We start from the raw sequence: 20,033 nt of genomic DNA, 5'->3' as shown, positions 1-20,033 counted from the left end.
ATGGTTTGCCATAGTTTATATCACTAGTACGGGCCCGTAGGGGTAGGCCCGTAGGTGCATACCCGTAGGTGAGTGCCAGTATGTGCAGCCCTCTCTCGCCCCTCCTCTCTTCCCCCTAGTCTCGCCCTTCCTCTCTCCCCCATCCTCTCTCGCCCCCCTCTCTCGCCCCCTCCCCCACTAGTCTCGTCCTTCCTCTCTCCCCCCTCCTCTCTCGCCCCTCTCTCTTGCCCCCACTCTCATCCCCCTCTCCCGTCCCCCTCTCTCACAGATATTGGTCGACAGATAAATGGCCGTAACTTGGGAACCGCTCGTCCGATTAATATCAAAACTCGAAAAGGCATATCCGTGGGTCCCCAGCAATATTCCTGGCAATTTTCAATCAGATCAGACCGTCAATCATGCAATAAATAAATAAATAAATAAATAAATAAATAAAATAAACAAACATTAATTCTGACGTCATTCGTGACGTAATAGCACCGTGTCTTGTCATTGGTCGACAGATAAATGGCCGTAACTTGGGAACCACTTATCCGATTAATATCAAACCTTGAAAAGGCACATCCACGGTCCCCAGCAATATTCCTGTCAAGTTTCAATCAGATCGGACCATCAATCGTGCAAAATAAATAAATAAACAAATAAATAAATAAACATTAATTGTGACGTCATTCGTGATGTCATAGCACCGTGTCTTGTCATTGGTCGACAGATAAATGGCTGTAACTTGGGAACCGCTCGTCCAATTGACATCAAAGCTCGATAAGGCACATCTGCGGGTCCCCGGCAATATTCCTGGCAAGTTTCAATCCGATCGGACTGGTGATCGTCCGGTTATTAATAATTTGGGAAAAAATTGGCATGATAAGGTGAGAAGGTGGAACGACACCTTCAGCTGCCATATATACACCTTTTCAACACTGAAAAAGCAGTAAAATGGCCGTAACTTGGGAACCGCTCGTCCGATTGACATCAAACCTCGAAAAGGCACCTCCGCGGGTCCCCGGCAATATTCCTGGCAAGTTTCAATGAGATTGGACCGGCTGTCGTCGAGAAACGGCGGTCGCAGACAGACAGACAGACAGACAGACACACAGAGATTGCTGGAATTATAGATAGATGAAAACACAAAGAACAGGATTATATATAATAAGTGATGGATGACGTGTCATTTTCGACTATGTCGATTGTTTCATTTGCTGATGGATGCGACTGTGGGCAGTGAGACCAGCTTTGTTTGCACAAGGTCAGTCGCAGACACCACAACAGAAACCGGTTTCCGCTGCCTTGGATGGAGAGCATTCGTGCAGCAGTTATTTGCACGATGGTCATCCACTGCAGCTGAAACATATAATAAGTAATGGAATACAAACTGATTTTACGATGGGAAAATGGGGAGGTATTTTCTGTCATTATATTAATCTGTCATATATTTCTTATACATAAATGACAGCAAGAAGGCTTCAAGAAAATTATCATTTCTGTGTCCAAGCATACCTTCAAGAAAAGGGTATTCGGTATTTTCATAAATATGTTCTACAACATAAGAATGAGGTATTTTCAATAAAAGATTGGCTTTATACTGATGTTAATAAACCAACAATTTTGATTTCACTAAAATGTTACAAAATGTTAAATAAATAAAGTCAAGAAAACGCAAGGCTCTTTTCGAAAATCAGAAGAAATTTTTTTGGTTTCCTGTTGTAAACATTTTTATTTTGGATGGAGGAATATTCAGTAATCCCAATGAATACATGAATGATATTCTATGGGGTGAAAGTGTTTCAAGGATAGTAAGGGATGAGGAAGGAGTTGAAGAAACTGAGAAGAGAGAGAAGGAGGAGAGGGAGAAGAGAGAGAAGGAGGAGAGGGAGAAGAGAGAGAAGGAGATATGGAAACCAGTGAGATTATAAAAAGATCAATGGTATTACAGAAAATAAATATATCTCAACACACCGAGGAGGAAAACAAAGAATTGGCAAGTCCATTAGAAATATATGAGTCAAGACTATTAACATCGTTTTCAGGGAGAAGATTTAAACGAGAAAGTGGAGATAAAGAAGAGAAAGAAGGAAAAGATTATATTATTGATGATGTTGGTGTTATTGACTTTGATTAAAGGTTTACATTTTTTTTTCTTAAATAAATGGAGGAGAGAGCGAAGACATTTCTAAGGATTAATTATGTTTTAAAAATTAAGATTCAAATGTGCATGTTGGAAACTAAAAAGGTTTTTGCACTTTGTCGGAATTTTTCACATAAATAAATGAGTTATTGTCTAAAATGTAAAAAGAAAACCAACAGTAAAAATATCTCGTATGTTAAAAGTAAAAATAATGGGGTTATACAAAAAGGTACATGTTCGGTGTGTGGCTCAAAAAAATGGTGAATTCACCAAACACAAACAAGGGGGAGATATACAAAAGTTTTCATCAGGAAGTAAATTTACAATAACTGGAATACCAGGGGAATTGCATCTACCAGGGTATTCTTTCTGTCGTCCAGGAACAAACTTGAATAAAAGATTAGATGAGGCTGACAATCCTAAACCATGGAGCAAACCTTTCAATAGGGTTGATGAAGTGTGCATGAGGCACGATATTGGTGATGGAAATAGCACAACGTTGGAAGAAAAACAAGAAGCCGATAGAGAAATGTTGTATAATTTGTCTCTGATACAAAATCCAACATTGAGAGAAAAAGTTGATAAGTTCTTTATGAAGAAGATGATCAGTGCTTAATTGAAACTTGGGCTTGGAAGTTCAAAAAACTTAAAGGCTATAATGATATCATTAAGATTGAAGAGCAATTAGCTGATGAATTACATAAACCAATATTCACAAAGTTTCATAGAAGGAAGGTTTATTCCAAGGAAGTTGATTATATCTGGTCCGCTGATTTGATTGAACTCAATTATGATAAGGGGAACAAGTATGCTTTCACCGTTATTGATTTGAGGAGGAGATATGCGTGGGTTGTTCCTTTGAAAAGCAAAGCAGGTCATACTCTTATGTTAGCTTTCCAACATATATTCAATAAAAGCAAGAGAAAGCCGAAAAAAATTGTGGACTGATGAGAGTACAGAGTTCTACAATAAAACATTTATGAATTTTCTTTAAAATAACAACATTACATTATACAGCACCTTTAATGAAGGAAAAGCGGTTGTTATTGAGCGATTCAATCGCACTTTAAAAGAGAGACTATATAAAAAATTAACTCAACTCGGCTCTCAACAATGGTTGTCTTTAATTCAGGACATTGTAGATAAGTACAACGACATGATTCATACCTCAACGAAAATGAAGCCAACAGAAACATTTACAAAATTAAAATATGAAAAAGAGACTAATGTCTGAAAGCCTAAGATCTAAGTTGGTGATATAGTAAGAATATACAGGTGGAAATCTCATTTTGAAAAAGGTTATGCCAAGCGATGGACAAATTAAGTTTCTTAAATTGTTGATGTCATCGGTACAGTTCCTTGGACTTACAAATTATGTGATTTAAAGGGGGAAGAGATTTTAGGTTCATTTTATTCACAGGAATTACAAAAGACAAAGATAAATGTTTAAAAAAAAATTTTTGACTCTGCCCCTGTTCTTTCACTCTGCCCCTTTTTGACTCCACTCCTTTTTGACTCCGCCCACACAAGCCACATCCACACAAGCCCCAGCCACATAAGCCACATCCACACAAACCCCACCCACATAAGCCACATTCACATCCATCATATCCACATAATTATTGATTCGTTTATTAGTTCCCACACACAACATGTTTATTTAATTTAAAAAAAATTGCTCCATCCACACAAGCCACATCCACACAAGCCCCACTCACAAAAGCCACATCCACACAAGCCGCACAAGCCACATCCACACAAGCTCCACCCACACAAGCACCACCCACACAAGCTCCACCCACACAAGCCCCACCCACCCACACAAGCCCCACCCCCATGTGTGTCCCCACCTTTGACTAGAGTACCTATATATAGAGAGTAGCGACAACTCAGCTATAGGCGCCATTTTGTTTCACTCTGGATAACGCGCGGTGTGTGCGCTACCGCCGTAGCAGCATGCATGAATGAAGCAATACATCAGGAGGGTGGGATACATCACTGGACATATATATTTATTCTCATGTTTTACTTGGCCAAAGATCTTGATTATAGAATCAATGGGGTTGAAAGTGATAAAATGTTAAAATGCATGTACTCATTACACGGGAAACTCAGAGTAAGTTTGCCAGAGAACGAGACATTTGGGAGAAACTCGGCCTGTGTAGGCTTATGACATGAAGTCGAGCCAAATAAAAATCTCGAGTCCATAGGCCTAAGTTGGGGCCTCAATTTGATCCATACCTGCCCCTACCCATCCTTCCCCACCTCACCCATCTTTACTTTTTTCATCTCACCACATTATCATCTCACCCATAACAAACAAAAACAACAAACACCGATACCTACATGTAATTTATCATCATAGTTACCACCCAACACGCTCTCAAACACACCAAAAAGTGACTATGCCAAAATGATTGTATCAGATTTCAAAAATATCTTAACAATTGAAATGACCCTTTTTTATGGGCAAAGAATAGTTAATTGCACAGGCCTGTTATGCAATTATTGGATGAATCTATGAAGCACGTTCATGTCAAAATGCTTAGGTTAAGTATTCAACTGGTACAATCTTGTGAAGAAACAGTCCATGAAAAATCGCAGTAGGTTTGACTTGCTATTTTATTTCTGTCAACAGTGTTCCATCAATTTGCAAGATGATGAACGATAAAGAAATGCTACAAATTATAAGTACAGGTAACTCTGCTTAACTTGAATCTCTTGGGACCACAGAAATCTGTTCGACGTAGAACAAATCTGCCTCACAGAAGGTAAATAACACGTCTTGCATAATACGGTTTCAAAATTTGTTTAAACTTGTGCGATTATTCGACTTAATAAGGCTGACTTACATGCATGCAGAGTTACCTGTATTGTTCATACACTGCAGGCATTTTCAAATTCAAGTGTATAAATACGTAATATCATGATTAGTTATATATTAGTGTTTACAGCAAAATTAATTTTGGTGAAATATTAACAACTTGACAGCAAGTTTTCAAGACAATACTACATGATTGATGATTCTGAACAAAAATGGAAATACACCAAATGAAAGTATGAAGGTCAGAGATTGTAGGCTAGATTTTTTTATGAAACCCCATCTAATGTGTTGCCATGGTAACCAAATAAACAGACAATTCATTACAAATTGTGTATTTTCATAAGAATGTGCAATTAAGTGATAAATATCTAAATTAATTGGGTTGCTAAATAATGATTGCCCATATTGTTAGCTTTCTAGATGCCAACATCCCAGACTACCATTGATCCTTACTGGGGTTATGATAATAAATAAGATCAACGGCATGCATAAAGAGGGCCCCCAAATTTAAAGCATTTCATTTTTGGGGCAGGCGTGGGGGCAGTGGTTCTATAGGTCATTTTTTGTTCCAATTTAATCATACATGCTATAAATCAAATAAATCAATAATAATATCAATTGCTGCTATGATTGATATAATTCTTATTACAATAATCTTTACCATGGTAACACATTCAACGCATATACAGTAAGACTTATATACCATACATGTCAATGTCCATATGTGTACATTATTTTGCCCTTTTTTTTAGTCTAAAACTTGACTGATTTTTGGTCAACATAAGAAATAGACAAATACCAAAACTCTCTACTATGCTGCTAGATTAGAAAAATAACTGTATTCTAACTTAAGATTGGTACTTGTCGAGCCACGGCATGCACCATTTTCGCTATACACCAAGATAGTAATGGGCCTATGAAAGTATGAGTGGAAATTTGAAGCCAAATTTGACATTTTGGACCAACTTTGAGTTTGAACCAAAAATAAAAATGCTGCAAAAGTTCTAGATCTACTACTAGTAGATCTAGACTCTATTAGTTTTTGAGACCCACGGCCAACATTGATGAATGACCTTCAAACACAATTTCACAACATATGAAGGAATGTTTTTTGAATTATTTTTATGTATTACAAAGAATTGGATTTTCATAACAATGTCATAATGATTAATAATAATGGCATTCCAATGAATAAGGTGCGCAGACACAGTCACTTCCTTCATACATACGCTGATATTAATACATGGGACTGATACAGCCCTTCTCTTACCTCGCACAAACATGATGAAGAAGTAGGCTTCCATCCCACTCTGCTCACTTTTTGCTCCCATATCTTCCGTCTTTTTGCATCTGTTGGAAACCTATACATCCTGTACCCCTTCTCAGATTTGTTGCTGCACCCAAAGGCGCAACAACCCGTCATTTTGACTAATAAAGTTTCACTCAGTTTCAAACTCGGTCTCTCTGAGCTCACTCGGTGAAGATCTGGATTCGATGCGTAGCTTGGCGCTAGAGTGTGAAACAAAATGGCGCCCATGTGTCACGTGACCATCAAATTCTGGTCCCCCTATGTCGCTACTCTCTATATATAGGTACTCTACCTTTGACTCACCACCCCCCTCATCCCACCACACACACACGGGGAGGGGAGAGGAGAGAGATGAGGGGGGTGGTGGGTCGTTGGAGGAGCGCACCGACCCCCAACCCTCACCCTCCCCCTCCCATTTACATCTCCTTTACTCTTTTCTTGTAATTCAAAATCAGATAATTATAAGGAAAGCATTTATAATTAAACAAAAGTTATAACATTGAACAAAATCTTCTTTCGCAGCAATCTGATGATTTGTTTTGGTTTTGAAACTTGATCAACATATGCTGTTCAAAACAAAGAGTGAAGAACAATTAGGGTATATAAGGATGATTATATTATGATATTAATAAAATAATAAATATAACATTTACCTCCAGAAGATAGTGTCGTGTCAGATTCCTCCAGAAGATTAAGTTGTGTGTTTGGTTCATCCAGACAGGTGTTTAAACTGAAAAATAATAATAATAATAATAATGAGTCAAAGACAGAGACAGAGACACACACACACATACATGCACACACATATACACACACATATACACACACATATATACACACAAACACACATATACACACACACATATGTACACACACATGCACAAACACACACACACATATATACACACACACACACACACACACACACACACACACACACACACACACACACACGCATATACACATACACACACAAATGCACACACACACACACACACACACAAATGCACACACACACACACACACACACACACAAATGCACACATATTATACACACACACGGAGACAGAGACAGAGCAATAATTTCTCACCTTTGACTCGGCTCATTCAAGGTCAAAGGACGTGAGAGAATTTCTTGCCAGCCAAGAAAAATGCCATTCAATTCTTTTCGAAACGAACAAATGTCTTCAAGGAAGTCATTCGTTTTTATCCACTCGTCGTGTAATTCAAATAACTCATTTTCAACATCAATTATCAACGATGTTCTTATTGGAGACAACCTGTTATAAAAAGACATGCAATAATTATTGGTTGAATAGTGATTTAATTCTGTATAAAACAACAAATAATGAATTGGGTTAAGGATCTCACCTGTCATCTTGTGAAAATGATTGATCCGCAAGGTTGGAGAAATTATCTGCACAATCCATTCTCTGCAAGTTGTTTTAAATAAGCAACTTTATGACGTAATGAGAGATTGCACAACAATGCGTTTTTCAGTGTGTGTCCCACATAGGAAATGACTTCGGAATTTTTTGGCTTTGTTCGGGCGAGGCAGCTTGGCTGACTCCAGACTGACTCATTTTAACATGAAAATGAAAGAGCTTGCTTTGAATGATTTTGAGAAAACCTACGTTTAAAAGCTGTTTTTAGCTAAACTTTGTTCTGTTTGTGTTCTGATGATTTAAGATATAACCACGAGAGACATGGGCACAGATACTTCCTCATTTTGACAGCAAGAGTGTGCTCTTAAAAGCACTTCCCCATTTTACAAAACCGAAGGAGGGATAGCCCTTTCTTTCGTGCTTGAAGAGATAAAGTGAATATACTCGATGGAAATGAATATTATAAGAAAATTAAGTTATTCCCTAAAGTAGAACATGAGCAAATATTTGTTGGTTCGCTCTTTGAGTGGAATGAAAATATAAAAGGGAAGAAATGCTTTAATCAGTAAGTTTCAATCTTTCATAGTCTCAATTTTACATTTGCTTTTATGGGAGGGAAGGGGATAGGTGGGGAGAAAATCAGTCTCCATTTTGGGCTTTTGGGGCTTGAGTCAGAAAGTTTTTCCCCTTCTCCCCCCTCCCCCCATTCATTTGAATGGAAGTCCCAGCAACCCCATTTATCATCTACTACTGAGGTGCTTTCTGTCACTGGGTCGAGTCATATGCAAAGTGAAATAGACCTTTTATATAAACCAGGAATGGGATAGGTCCCAGAATAAACTGGGAAGAAGAGCTGTAAAGGAATTACTTGTAAAGGAACAAGTAATTGTTTCATATTAATAGCTCAAATAAAAACCCTGTTTTAAGGGGACTTAGGGCCGGGATCAAAGATTCCAGGCAACATTCAAACTGCCGAGATTTTCAATACAAACAAAGAAAGTGAATTAAATATAAACAAACAAATACCTATTTTGAGGGGTCAACCCCCTCCCCCGTAGACCCCTTTAATGAGTGCAGATTTTCGTTCAGTCGAAACACTTTGGTACATCATGCGTGATGAAGATTGTGGTCAAGTTTTATCTAAATCGTGTGTGTAGTTTTGGAGAAGAAAGCAAATACCTATTTCAGGAGTCAACCTCTCACCCAGCCCCCCCTCCCCCCCACACCATAGAGCCCCCTAATGAGCGCAGAATTTGATGCAGTCAATAAACCTTCATTCGGCATCAGATATGAAGTTTGTGGCCAAGTTTCATCAAAATCGTGTGTTTGGTTCAAGCGATAATGACTGAAGTGTTTACTGACTGACTGACTCACTCACCTAAGGACACTGCTCAGTCACATAAGCTCACCGGCCTAAAGTCCAGGTGAGCTAATAATTCGTTTTGCTGCCGCTACATTTGACCGACTTCAGAATATATGGAAGGTCAAACATCTTTTGATAATGATGAAAACAAGTGTTTATGAGACTATAGGATATACCTATGCTTCTCGATGGTTAAAAGTAATGGCTCATTAAGACAACAGACGTACGAAGGATATTGAGGACAAAAGAGTTGGCTCAGAAAACGGTTTGATGTAATAATGTAAGAGAAAATAAAATATGACATCGAAGAGACCAACTTGAGCAAGAAATAACACGTGGAAAAAAATTTAAGAGGCAACTTCATTGGTTTGGTCATGTGTTGTGAATGAAGACTTCAAGGATCTCAAATATGATGCTCAATTGTCAGGTAGATTGAAATAATAGTTGTGACAGAATAGTATGCAGGTTGCGCACTTACATTTAAGCTGTCTCGTCTGGGCTCAATTCTCATCCCGACTATAAACTGTCAGATCGAAGCTTCACAGGTAGGTTGGTGCATTACAAATTGCTCCGCCTTTTCGATAAACATTAAGCTGCAGATCTATCTGGTAGCATTAGTTGATGGATATTAGAGATCCCTCAGTGCCTTTCATGAACAGAAGGCGAGTTATAACTGGCACCATGAATAAATTCCAAATTCCTGCCCAAGTCAGCACGAGTCAAATATCAGGCCTGTCGATGCCATTAACGAAGGCTTGAGGGATCTTTGAGGGAGCAGGCCAAATTCTGCTCTTGGCCGATCCGAGAAGAAAGTGGGATTAATTGGCGGTTTTTAAGGAGTAATAGAGAATGGATTGAAAGAGAAGTAGAGGACAGCAACAAGGATGGATCGATATGAATTGGGAGGCCCCGAGGAAAAAAAGTAACAACAAGAAGAAGAGCTACATCCAAAGTACACTGCCCCCCATGCCAAATAAATAAATAAAGAACAAATCCTCCAGCAATGCTGCCGTGCAGTACATGGAGATGGAATTTGGAAGGAAGTGGTGCACAATAATTGATTGATTAATTGAATAATGAAATAACAATCATAAAATAATTAATTTATTAATCAATTTGGCTAATAGCAAACCTAAACCACCACTGTTTCATCTGAATCTGTAACTTTTAGAAAATTAAGTAATCAATTGAAAAATGAAAAATTAATCGATTAATTGATTAATCAATAAATCAAAATACCCTTTATAGCCAAATCACCTGTTCACCGTCGTATCCAAATATCAGCCTCCATGCTCAAAAGGTGCCTGAGATATTTGCCCAAAATGAGAAACAAAATAAGTAATTAATAAATCGATAATAATTAAGTCATTTATGGAATTAATTGATAAATAAAAAAAATTTAAAATGCCCTTTTTTGCGAAAGCACATCTTCACTTTTGTCTCCAAATTTCAGCTTCCTGCTCAAGGGATGGCTGAGATACTGCCTGGACAAACAAGCAAGAAAATAATTAACCAATTATTCAATAAATCAAAAATAGCCTTTACAGCCAAATCACTTGTTCATAGTTGTGTCCAAATATCAGCTTCCTCGCTCAAAACATGCCTGAGATATTGGCCCAGATGAGAAAGAAAATAAATAAGTAATTAATAAATCGATAATAATCAAGTAATTAATCAATTAATTGATAAATAAAAAAATTTAAAAATACCGTTTTGCAAAAAACATCTTTAACATCTACTTTTGTCCCCAAATTTCAGATTTCGAGCTCAAAGGATGTCCGAGATATCGCCCGGAAAAAGAAGAAGCAAGAAAGCAAGAAAAGAACAAATGGAGTAAAAACTGAGTTCTCCATTCCTTCGGTGCCCAGTGATGAGTGATGACGTCATGCATTGCCTGGATATGGAATTGGGAAGGAGCAGTGCACAATATCTGACGTTTGAGAAACCATCATAGATAGAGGATGCTGTCAGACCTTCATTTAACACCATAAATGCGAACAAGTCGAAGGATGACAAATCGATGAAGAAGATAAAGAACAAAATGAAGGGCAAGGATGCATAATTTTTGCCGAGGAGCCAATATGCGGGTGGGTGTATTGTATTTACAACTTTGGTATGACCATATATGATCTCTGGTATTTATTACCTCCGCTACCGAAGATGAAGGAAGTTATGTTTTAACCCCTTTCTGTCTGTTTGTCTGTGTGTCTGTGTGCAGGATATCACAAAAAGTGGCGGACGGATCCGGATGAAATTTTGTGGACAGCTTCGGTGTGCGACCAGGACGAACTGATTAGATTTTGGTGAAGGTTCGGATCCGGATCCTACCAGTATAATTTTTTAAGTGATTCTTCACCATTGAGAGATCAGCCCAAATGAAAAAAGCACGATATCTCAATCAGAGCTTCATGTAACTCTGGTCCCAGAAGGTCCCAAAAGGTTTTATAAAGTTCTATAGGCATTCCATCGAGTCCAGAGGCTTTGCCTGTTGGTAGAGTATGTAGGGCAGCCTGAAGTTCCTCCAAAGTTATTTCCTTGTCCAGTTGTAGACGTACGGATTCTAATAAAGTGGGTAGGAAAGAAGTCAGGGATTCCACAATCTCATTATCAGTGCTCTTGGCTTGGTAGAGTTCAGAGAAGTAATCCTTGAGTGAAACCCTGATGTCTTTTTGGCAGTGCGTTATTCTTCCTTCCTTCGTCTTTAGTGACGCTATCTGCTGACTTGTTTTTTCTGAACTTTCAGTCCAAAGAAGAACTTCGAGGAAGTATACAAGTGATGCAGGTTTTCCATTCAGAGACGGATCAGAGCTCCCTGGCCTGCTTTGCACGGAGTCCAGCAAGAAGGGCTTTTTTCTTTGCCAGCAAAAGGTTGGTCCTTTCAGTATTCGAGGCTGAGAGGTTGGATTGCAAAGATAGTATCTCTCTGGCAACCAGAGATTGAAGGGCAGAGTCATGTCGAGTTTGATAAGCTCCGTATTGCTGGCAGAAGGATCTTATCTGTGCTTTGGCATTGTCCCACCATTGCACAAGATGGGGAAAGGAGGGTTTAAGTTGAAGTAAAGTTCTCCAAAAACATGAAAGGCATCAAGGAACAAATGATCCTCGAGGAGGCTTACATTAAAAGTCCAGTAGGCAGCACCTCAGTTACGAATTGGTAGGTGAATGCAAAGTATGACCATGTGATGGTCCGAGAAACCACTGGGGACAATACCAGTTTGGGTGACAATATTTAAAAAATCATTATTAATATAAAAACGGTCTAACCTTGCGAGGGACAGACAGCCATCAAAACAACGACACCGCGTGTATTATCGTGTTGATGGATTACAAGTCCTCCAAATGTCAATAAGGAAGAAGGTTGTCAAAGTCCTAGTGAGGGGCGTAATGCTCACTGGGTGAGGCTCTTTCCCATGGCAATCAACAGAAGAATCCATCGTGCAGTTAAAATCCCCTCCTAAACAAACAATCCATTAAAATCTAAGTGTGTGAGGGATGTTTCTAACTGCGTAAAATAACAAGTTCGATCCGTACTGTCACTCGGTGCATAGATATTGAGTATTGTGTGTTTAAAACCATTAAGAGTAAAAGTGAGTGAGATTAAATTTCCTTTAATAATTTCATTAAAATCAACAATGAGATTACAGAGAGAGGGATGTAAATATATGGCTACCCCAGCTCTGGGACACTCTAAGCTGCTGAAGAACCATCTCCCTTTTATCATTCTCTCCCATTCGCTCATACAGGAGGAGTTACATCTGGTTTCCTGTAAGAGTAAAAATTCAATGTGGTTCTTCAATACAAGCTCCTTAACTTCAGCTTTACGTAAATTTGAACGTCCTCCATTAATGTTTAAAGTAGCAATCGAAAAGCCATAGTGTGGAATTTTGAAAAAGACATCAGTCAATTGGCCGGCTTATGGACGCAGTAGTTTCCTTGCTTTCAAAACCCACTTCCTCAGACGAAACATTTGTGGCTAAGTTATGCCAAACTGCTCGGACTGAAGGAGCAGCCACTTTGCAGAGGTAATAAAACTGTGCATGTCTGGAAAGGAATCTTGAATTTGAACATGTCTCTTACAGAAGGTGTGCTGTAAAAATTTTACGATCTCCTGGGGGGGCACAGTCGGAACACCCTCTGGTTCCTGAAATAAGCCTGGATCGTTCCAAACTTCAGTACTATCACAAGAGGCAAACGACGAGGCCCCGTCAGAATCATAGTCTGATTGGTGATGCATACTTGAACCATGCACCACAGGTGGAGCAGGCATTTTCATTTCTGCTGGGAGGGAGAAAGCCGTTACCGAAGCAGAACATGCATGCTCCTCATCCGTAACGTCCGGAGTTGTCTGGAACGCAGATGTCTCAGCCACTATGCTTTTGGTAGAGAGAGGGACCAACATAGGTTCACTTTCAATGTCGATGATGTCAGCAACCACTGAGGGGGTCACAACTACTTCTTGGGGCACAAGACCACCCTCTTGTTCATGCTCGTGCTTATCCCGTACATGATCAGGAGCACCGTCAACATCCACCAGAGTTAGAACTGCAAATTTGTTTTCCGTTTTCAAAACAGCGAGCGAGCTAACTGTGTCTACATGAGAACCGTGTAGTTTGTTCGATGGCGCAAGCTTTTTAGAAACGCTCACCTTTACATCATGACCGTTGATGTTAGGACGCTTGTTTCTTCGGGAGTGAACGGTGACAAAACCCTCGTCGTCTACTTCAGATTCTTTAACTTCTGCATTTGTTTTCCAGGGCTGATTATGGGAGGTGTCTGCACGTTCCACCACTCTCGATGTACCACTAGTGCTTGGCTTGGGTTCTGCAGCTCCAGGTGCATCACTAGTGCTTGTTCTGGGCTCCTGGCATTGAGAGTCCTCATTAGGTTCCACATGTTGAGACTCACCACGAGGAACGTTTGGTTTCGGACACGTATTCTTTAAATGTCCATGATTGCCACAAATAAGGCATGTCATCACTTCAGTGGCAATATAAACTCGGTCGCTACGATGTTTATATTTGAGTGACAGCAGTACTAAGTGACCGTGCACCATTCTTCAAAACAATATAACAGTGGCGTCGGAACGACATAATGTGTCGAACTGAAACGCTAGAACGCAAACGTAATGGATCATGGAAATCCGTGACACAACTGTCCCAAAATAACTTAAAGCAGAGATAATCTCCTCGCTTTTAAAGAAAGGTGGAATATTTGATATAATAATTTTAACAGCAGGTGTGTCCAAACCTGCCATAAGCAAAACTAGCAAGTGGAGAGAAACAAAAGATTAATATGAACGAAGTATTTAGCGAAGAAAAAGGCTAAGGCCCAAAAACCAGGAAGTCTTGAACAGGCCTGTAAAACACTTACTGTTCGTTTTCGTTCTCCCTCTCCCTCTCCCTCTCCCTCCCCCTCCCCCTCCCCCTCCCCCTCCCCCTGCCCCTCCCCCTCCCCCTCCCCTCCCCCAGCCCCTCCCCCTCCCCCCCTCTCTCTCTCAACACAGGAGAAAAACTCACAACCACATGCAAGGACACAAGGGGAGCAAAAAGGGGATATGAAAAACACCAACAGGACACAGCACTCACAGCTTCACTCACAGAGCCGCCATGATACCACACCCACGCACAACTCACCAACAACCAGCAGGGGGTGGAGAGAGGGAGAGAGAAAGAGGGAGAGAGAGGGAGGGAGAGACGGAGGGAGGGAGAGACGGAGGGAGGGAGAGAGGGAGGGAGGGAGAGAGGGAGGGAGGGAGAGGGAGAGAGAGGGAGATGGAGATGGAGAGGGAGAGAGGGAGAGAGATAGAGAGAGAGGGGGAGAGGGAGAGAGAGAGGGAGGGAGAGAGGGAGGGAGGGAGAGAGGGAGAGAGGGAGAGAGGCAGAGGGAGAGAGGCAGAGGGAGAGAGGCAGAGGGAGAGAGGGAGAGAGGGAGAGAGAGAGAGACAGGAGGGAGAGAGGGAAGGAGAGGGAGAGAGGGAGGGAGAGGGAGGGAGAGGGAGGGAGGGAGGGAGAGAGAGAGAGAGAGAGAGAGAGAGAGAGAGAGAGAGAGAGAGAGAGAGAGAGAGGGGGATAGAGATAGAGATAGAGATAGAGATAGAGATAGAGATAGAGATAGAGATAGAGATAGAGATAGAGATAGAGAGAGAAAGAATCTTCAAAATAAAGTACATGTTTGAATCACTGTCATGTTTTTATTTTCTTCAACTCAATTAATAATTGAATTGTAATTTGTATGCTCATCGATTGTGGTCTGAGTGCTGAAGTGCAAGAGCTTGGCTTTGTCAGCATTTTAATCAAAAGTATAATGAGAAAGGGCAGAGAATGCAAACCCTCACCAGGACTTGTTTTGTGTGCCAAATAAATGGAAGGATGTACTAAATGAAAGGTCATTGATTGCAAATGAAAAGTCTAAATGGTATATAGCACAAAGCTCTGAAAAGGTAGAAATGTCAGAAGGTCTAAAGGTCGAAATGCCTGAAAAGGTCGAAGGGGTCTAAAGGCAGGGGTGTACCTGGAGTATTTGGCACCCGGTGCAGACCCTTCCTTTGGCATCCCCCCACCCCCACCCCACCTCACACCGAGTTAAAGAATTTTCGAAATTAAATACACTGAAAGCATGTCATGCTTGCAAGTAAAATTTCAAGTGGATTACATTACTATACCTGTAGTAAGCAAATTGGAAACAAGAAAAATGCAGGACATTAAAAATTCATCAAACAGGTAATAGTGCTTGGCATTGATACAACAAAAACGCATCTTCAACCACAGAGAAAACATCAAAAGGAAGAATTTTCAAACAGGTAACAGAAAATGTGTCAAGGAACACCTGGCGATTGATTGCACGACGTCATTTTCGTGGCGATGCTTTTCCTTTCCAATCAACTCTTTAATGGAGGAGATGAACGTTTCAGAAGGCCTGCGAATACAGGACAGTCATGTAATTAACTTTTCAGAATGAAAGAGTTAATCCATAAAATGTGGATCGAGCTACCGTCATGGCCCAGACATGTATGCAAATGAGTTTAAACTGACATCAACCCAAAGAATGACTCATGACCTTTTCTGCAATCCAAAATGCCATGGTAACTGATGAAAGCTTGGTTATAATTCGTGGAGAAACCTGATGACAAGAAAAAAATTCTGGGATCATGCTATCATGCTTTATTTGAGACTTTGGAGAAATTAAAACACTGTCAACAGTCTCCTCTCGGTAGCTACTTCAAGCCATCAACATCTGCTTCATCCACCAACGAACCCATGCCAAGCATATCATCAGCTCCTCCTCCTCCTCCTTACTCCTCACACCTCCTCCCATTAACCACCACTTCCACCACCTCCTACCCTGTAATGTAATGCTGTGTTCCTGCTCCTTGATTATGTTTGGTTCTGTGTACGATGACATAACGATGGTTTTAGCTCTGAGTTACTGTCTTTATTATGAGGTAAATAATAATATTATAATGTCACTTGCAACTAAAACCATCATTATATCATCCTATTGGTATTTCAACTCTCTCAATGGCACCCCTCCCACTCCCACCAACCCCCATTGCCTGTCATCCGGCACGGTCGGAATTGTTTCAAGGGGTCTAAAGGGTCTTAAAACGTCGAACAATGGGTCTATAGGTCAAAGGGATCGAAAGCATATTAAAAGGACTGAAAGGTGTAAATTTCGAAAGGGTCTAAAAGGGTATAAAGGGTAAAGAGACCTCTAAGGGATCCAATGGGTCGAGCAAATCCAACTGAAGGCAATCTCAGTTACTTCCACATAGCTTGACAAGTGTGTCTACCCTCAGGAGAGCCAGGAAACAACATCCTTCTCATCTCAAGTCTGAACTTCCAAACCTGTCTCCCTCCTCCAGATCCTGGTGGTGTCAGATTAAGTTCTGTTTCTGGTGTATGTTCCCCCTCCATCCCCTCCCATACCTCAAATGTCCACACAAATGACACTGCACACAAAAAGGCCGAATGGCTAAACTCCGTATTTGCTTCTCAAAGTTTGTGTCCCAAACCCATCACTTTCTGCACCCACCTGACCCAATCACACCCATCTGTCCCTGGACTCTGTGACCAATTCTCCTGACAAGGTGGAGAGCTTGCTGTCAAACCTCAACTCAGATTCTGCAACAGGTCCAGATGGCATCAGCCCATGTGTCCGAAAAACCTGTTCTGCTGCTCTTGCTCAGCCTCTCTCACGCTCTCTCTGTTCTATTCACCCTCTCATTTGCTCAAGTTCATCTGCCATCTGCTTGGAAATCAGCAACCATTACTGCTCTACATTAAAAAGGTGCAAAAACAGATCCTTGCAACTACAAACCAATCAGAATTCTCGAAATCATCAGCAAGGTTATGGAAGGAATCCATCATCACTTCCAACATTAAATCCTTCCTCTTCTCCAATGGCTTAATTTACGATCATCAATTTGGATTCAGACCAGGTCACTCGACCCTGGACTTGCTGCTCCTGCTTTCCCAACAATGGGTGGAGGTCCTCAATGCCAAACATGAGATGAGAGCTATCCCCCTTGACATATCACATATTTTCAATGGTCTGGCACCCTGCCCTGCTCACCAAACTCTCTTCCAATGTTATCCAAGGATATCTCCACTCATGGCTTGCAGACTTCCTCTCCTGTCGCAGCCAACATGTGGCCCATAATGGAGTTCTCTCATCCCATCTACCTTTCCAGGCTGGGGTTCCTCAGGGCAGTGTTCTGGGCCCTGTTCTTTTTCTGGTTTGCATCAATGATCTCTCCAACTCCCTGGAAAATCCTCTTTATCTCTTTGCTGATGACTCCACCCTCTGCCGTACCATCTGTCATCCCTCAGAATGGCAAGCAGCAGCCTCTTCACTCTCTGCAGATCTGGGTAAAATCACAAACTGGTCCAACACATGGAACATGTCTTTCAACTCTGACAAATCTCAAACTCTCACTATGTCTCTCCGAAAGGACTGCCTGGACCCCCCACCCCCATCTACTTTCTCAACAATCCTTTTGAAGAAGTCCTTCCATTCAAACTTTTGGGCCGATCTGCTATGATCTTTCCTGGGAAAGCCACATTTCAAAGCTAGCCTCCAAAGCCAGTCGCCAACTGGACATCCTCCGTCGTGCACAGTGGCACACGTGAGCTCCTGACCACGTACAAAGCTTTCATCCACAGCCTGATGGAGTACTGCTCTCCCCTCTGGGCAGGTACTCCTGCCTCTCCACTTTCTCGGCATCACGCTGTGGAAACTAAGGCATTTCGGTTCATTGATATCTCTCACGATGAGGCTGAGTCGTTGGGTCTCTCACTGTCTCACCACAGGCAGGCCGGTGGTCTTTCTGTCTTCTACCGTCTCCTCCCCGGCCTTGCCTCCCCTGCTCTGTCTGAGATATGTCCCCCACCCCATATTTCTGCAGGGTGCTCAATGTCTGCCAGCAACCCCCTTCTGGTAAAACTATCAAAATCTAGAATCACTGCTCACCTTCACTCTTTCAATCCTCTTTTTTTCTCACCTTTGGAACAAACTCCCATACTCTCTTCAATCCCACTCTTCCCTCCAGGTCTTCAAAACAGCTGTTCACCACCATCGCTTATCTTTCCTCATCCAAAACCACGATCTTTTCTACCCCCCTAATCCACCCCAAACACACCTTCTTCATATTCCCTGCTTTCCTTCCTGAAAGTCCCTGTATTGTCCATCTTGTTTACCCTTTGTACCCTGCCCAATCCCTCTGCCTTCCACAGATCTCCTCGTGTCTCTGTTCCCCACTGTTTTTTCCTTCCCCCTCCCACCCCTCTTGTCTCCTGCTCCCCTTGTGCATTTCTTTGTGTTCGCTCTCATACGAGCCTCGACAATGTGTACAAAATAAATTTATTAAAAAACAACTGTTCAGCTTCCTGCAGTTTCTGCACATGTGTAATGAGCATTTTGGGGTGGATTACGTCATTTAGATTTTAGAAAGTGCAGTAATACCGACGAATGCAATGTATGTCTAATAATTATTACATACGACTCCAATGTTAGCATGTCCATTAATTAGATCCTTTCGAAATGTGAGTACACCTAATAATTACATCCTGTTTGAATGCGAGTTGGACCATGAGTATGTCTATTAATTATGTATTATTGGACTGTGACTACATCTCTTAATTACATCCATGAATTACGTACTATTTGAACTTACCGTTTGCACCTTGTTTAAACTGTTTCAGACCATTTAGACACTTTAAATTCCTCCAGAGACTTTCAACCCCTTTAGACACTTTTAAAATGCTGAGCATCAAGCAAGGAAGCAGCACATATCACCTTTAAAGTCTTTAATATGACTCGGCCAAAGTTCGAACCGCCGACCTCCCAAACTCAGAGTCGATGCTCGAGCCATTACACCACCAAGACTGGTGTGTTTCCTTTGAGAAACCTGTGTCCAGAACTGAGGTTTAAAATTCTGGCTTGCATTCTTCTTCTTGAGAGTTTCTGTGTTCACCAATTCTCAGGGGAGATCTCTTTCCCTTCTTCCTGGACACCCAATGTGATACAACCACCCTATGATGGACACATAAGTGCTCAGAATGTATAATAAATATGTCTTTGTTCCACTTCAATTTATGAGCTCGAATTTTGTTTGCTCTGAAATCTCAATCTTCATGTTTATTTTTAATTAGTATGAGATTTCTCTGTTGGTACTTCTGCCGATGCTCTTACAACGCAGTCCCTTAAATTCAACCCACGTCTCAGTGTCTGAATTTCAGGACAAACTTTTCGTTTCAGCACACACACACGGTTTTACCTCTTGTATGAAGTGTTAAAAATGAATAATAAGGATTTTTGGACCATCAGCATAAGATGAGATGCCTCCACGTACAGGCCATCGCAAAAGAGTCTTGCACGAATGGCAGGAGATTCTTAAATATTCATATCTTTCGATGAGTCCACGTAATTTGTCAGATGAAGAATACGCTGTCCAAAACTTTCCAAGTGTTATACATACGCTGCAGCCTCCCTATTTTCTAGTAAGACCATTAATCCAGGCTGGCACACCC

The 20,033-nt window shown here is 41.0% G+C and overlaps 1 protein-coding gene and 1 long non-coding RNA gene across 5 annotated transcripts in view; both read right to left on the bottom strand.

The window, feature by feature from the left end:
* Positions 1-20,033, bottom strand: part of LOC147021461 (uncharacterized) — a 120,080-nt gene that overhangs the window by 19,441 nt on the left and 80,606 nt on the right. For all 4 annotated transcript variants that reach the window (XM_085891414.1, XM_085891418.1, XM_085891415.1 and 1 more), the window contains exon 3: positions 15,832-15,921. In XM_085891414.1, the coding sequence (XP_085747540.1) occupies positions 15,832-15,856 (25 nt within the window). In that variant the 5' untranslated portion in view covers positions 15,857-15,921. The remainder of the gene's footprint in view (positions 1-15,831; positions 15,922-20,033) is intronic.
* On the bottom strand, positions 3,994-11,835 carry LOC147021463 (uncharacterized). The gene is made up of 3 exons (XR_015060800.1): positions 7,350-11,835; positions 6,912-6,988; positions 3,994-6,458 (listed from the first exon to the last, which is right to left on the bottom strand). It is a non-coding gene; the product is annotated as an uncharacterized LOC147021463 (long non-coding RNA).

Source organism: Eptatretus burgeri, chromosome 8 (genome assembly GCF_056783735.1).
Source record: "Eptatretus burgeri isolate ZD-2024b chromosome 8, Ebu_testis_v1, whole genome shotgun sequence".
Lineage (NCBI taxonomy): Eukaryota > Metazoa > Chordata > Myxini > Myxiniformes > Myxinidae > Eptatretus > Eptatretus burgeri.
The sequence above is the reverse complement of the archived record's forward strand: the minus strand, read 5'-3'. Positions and strand labels throughout refer to the sequence as shown.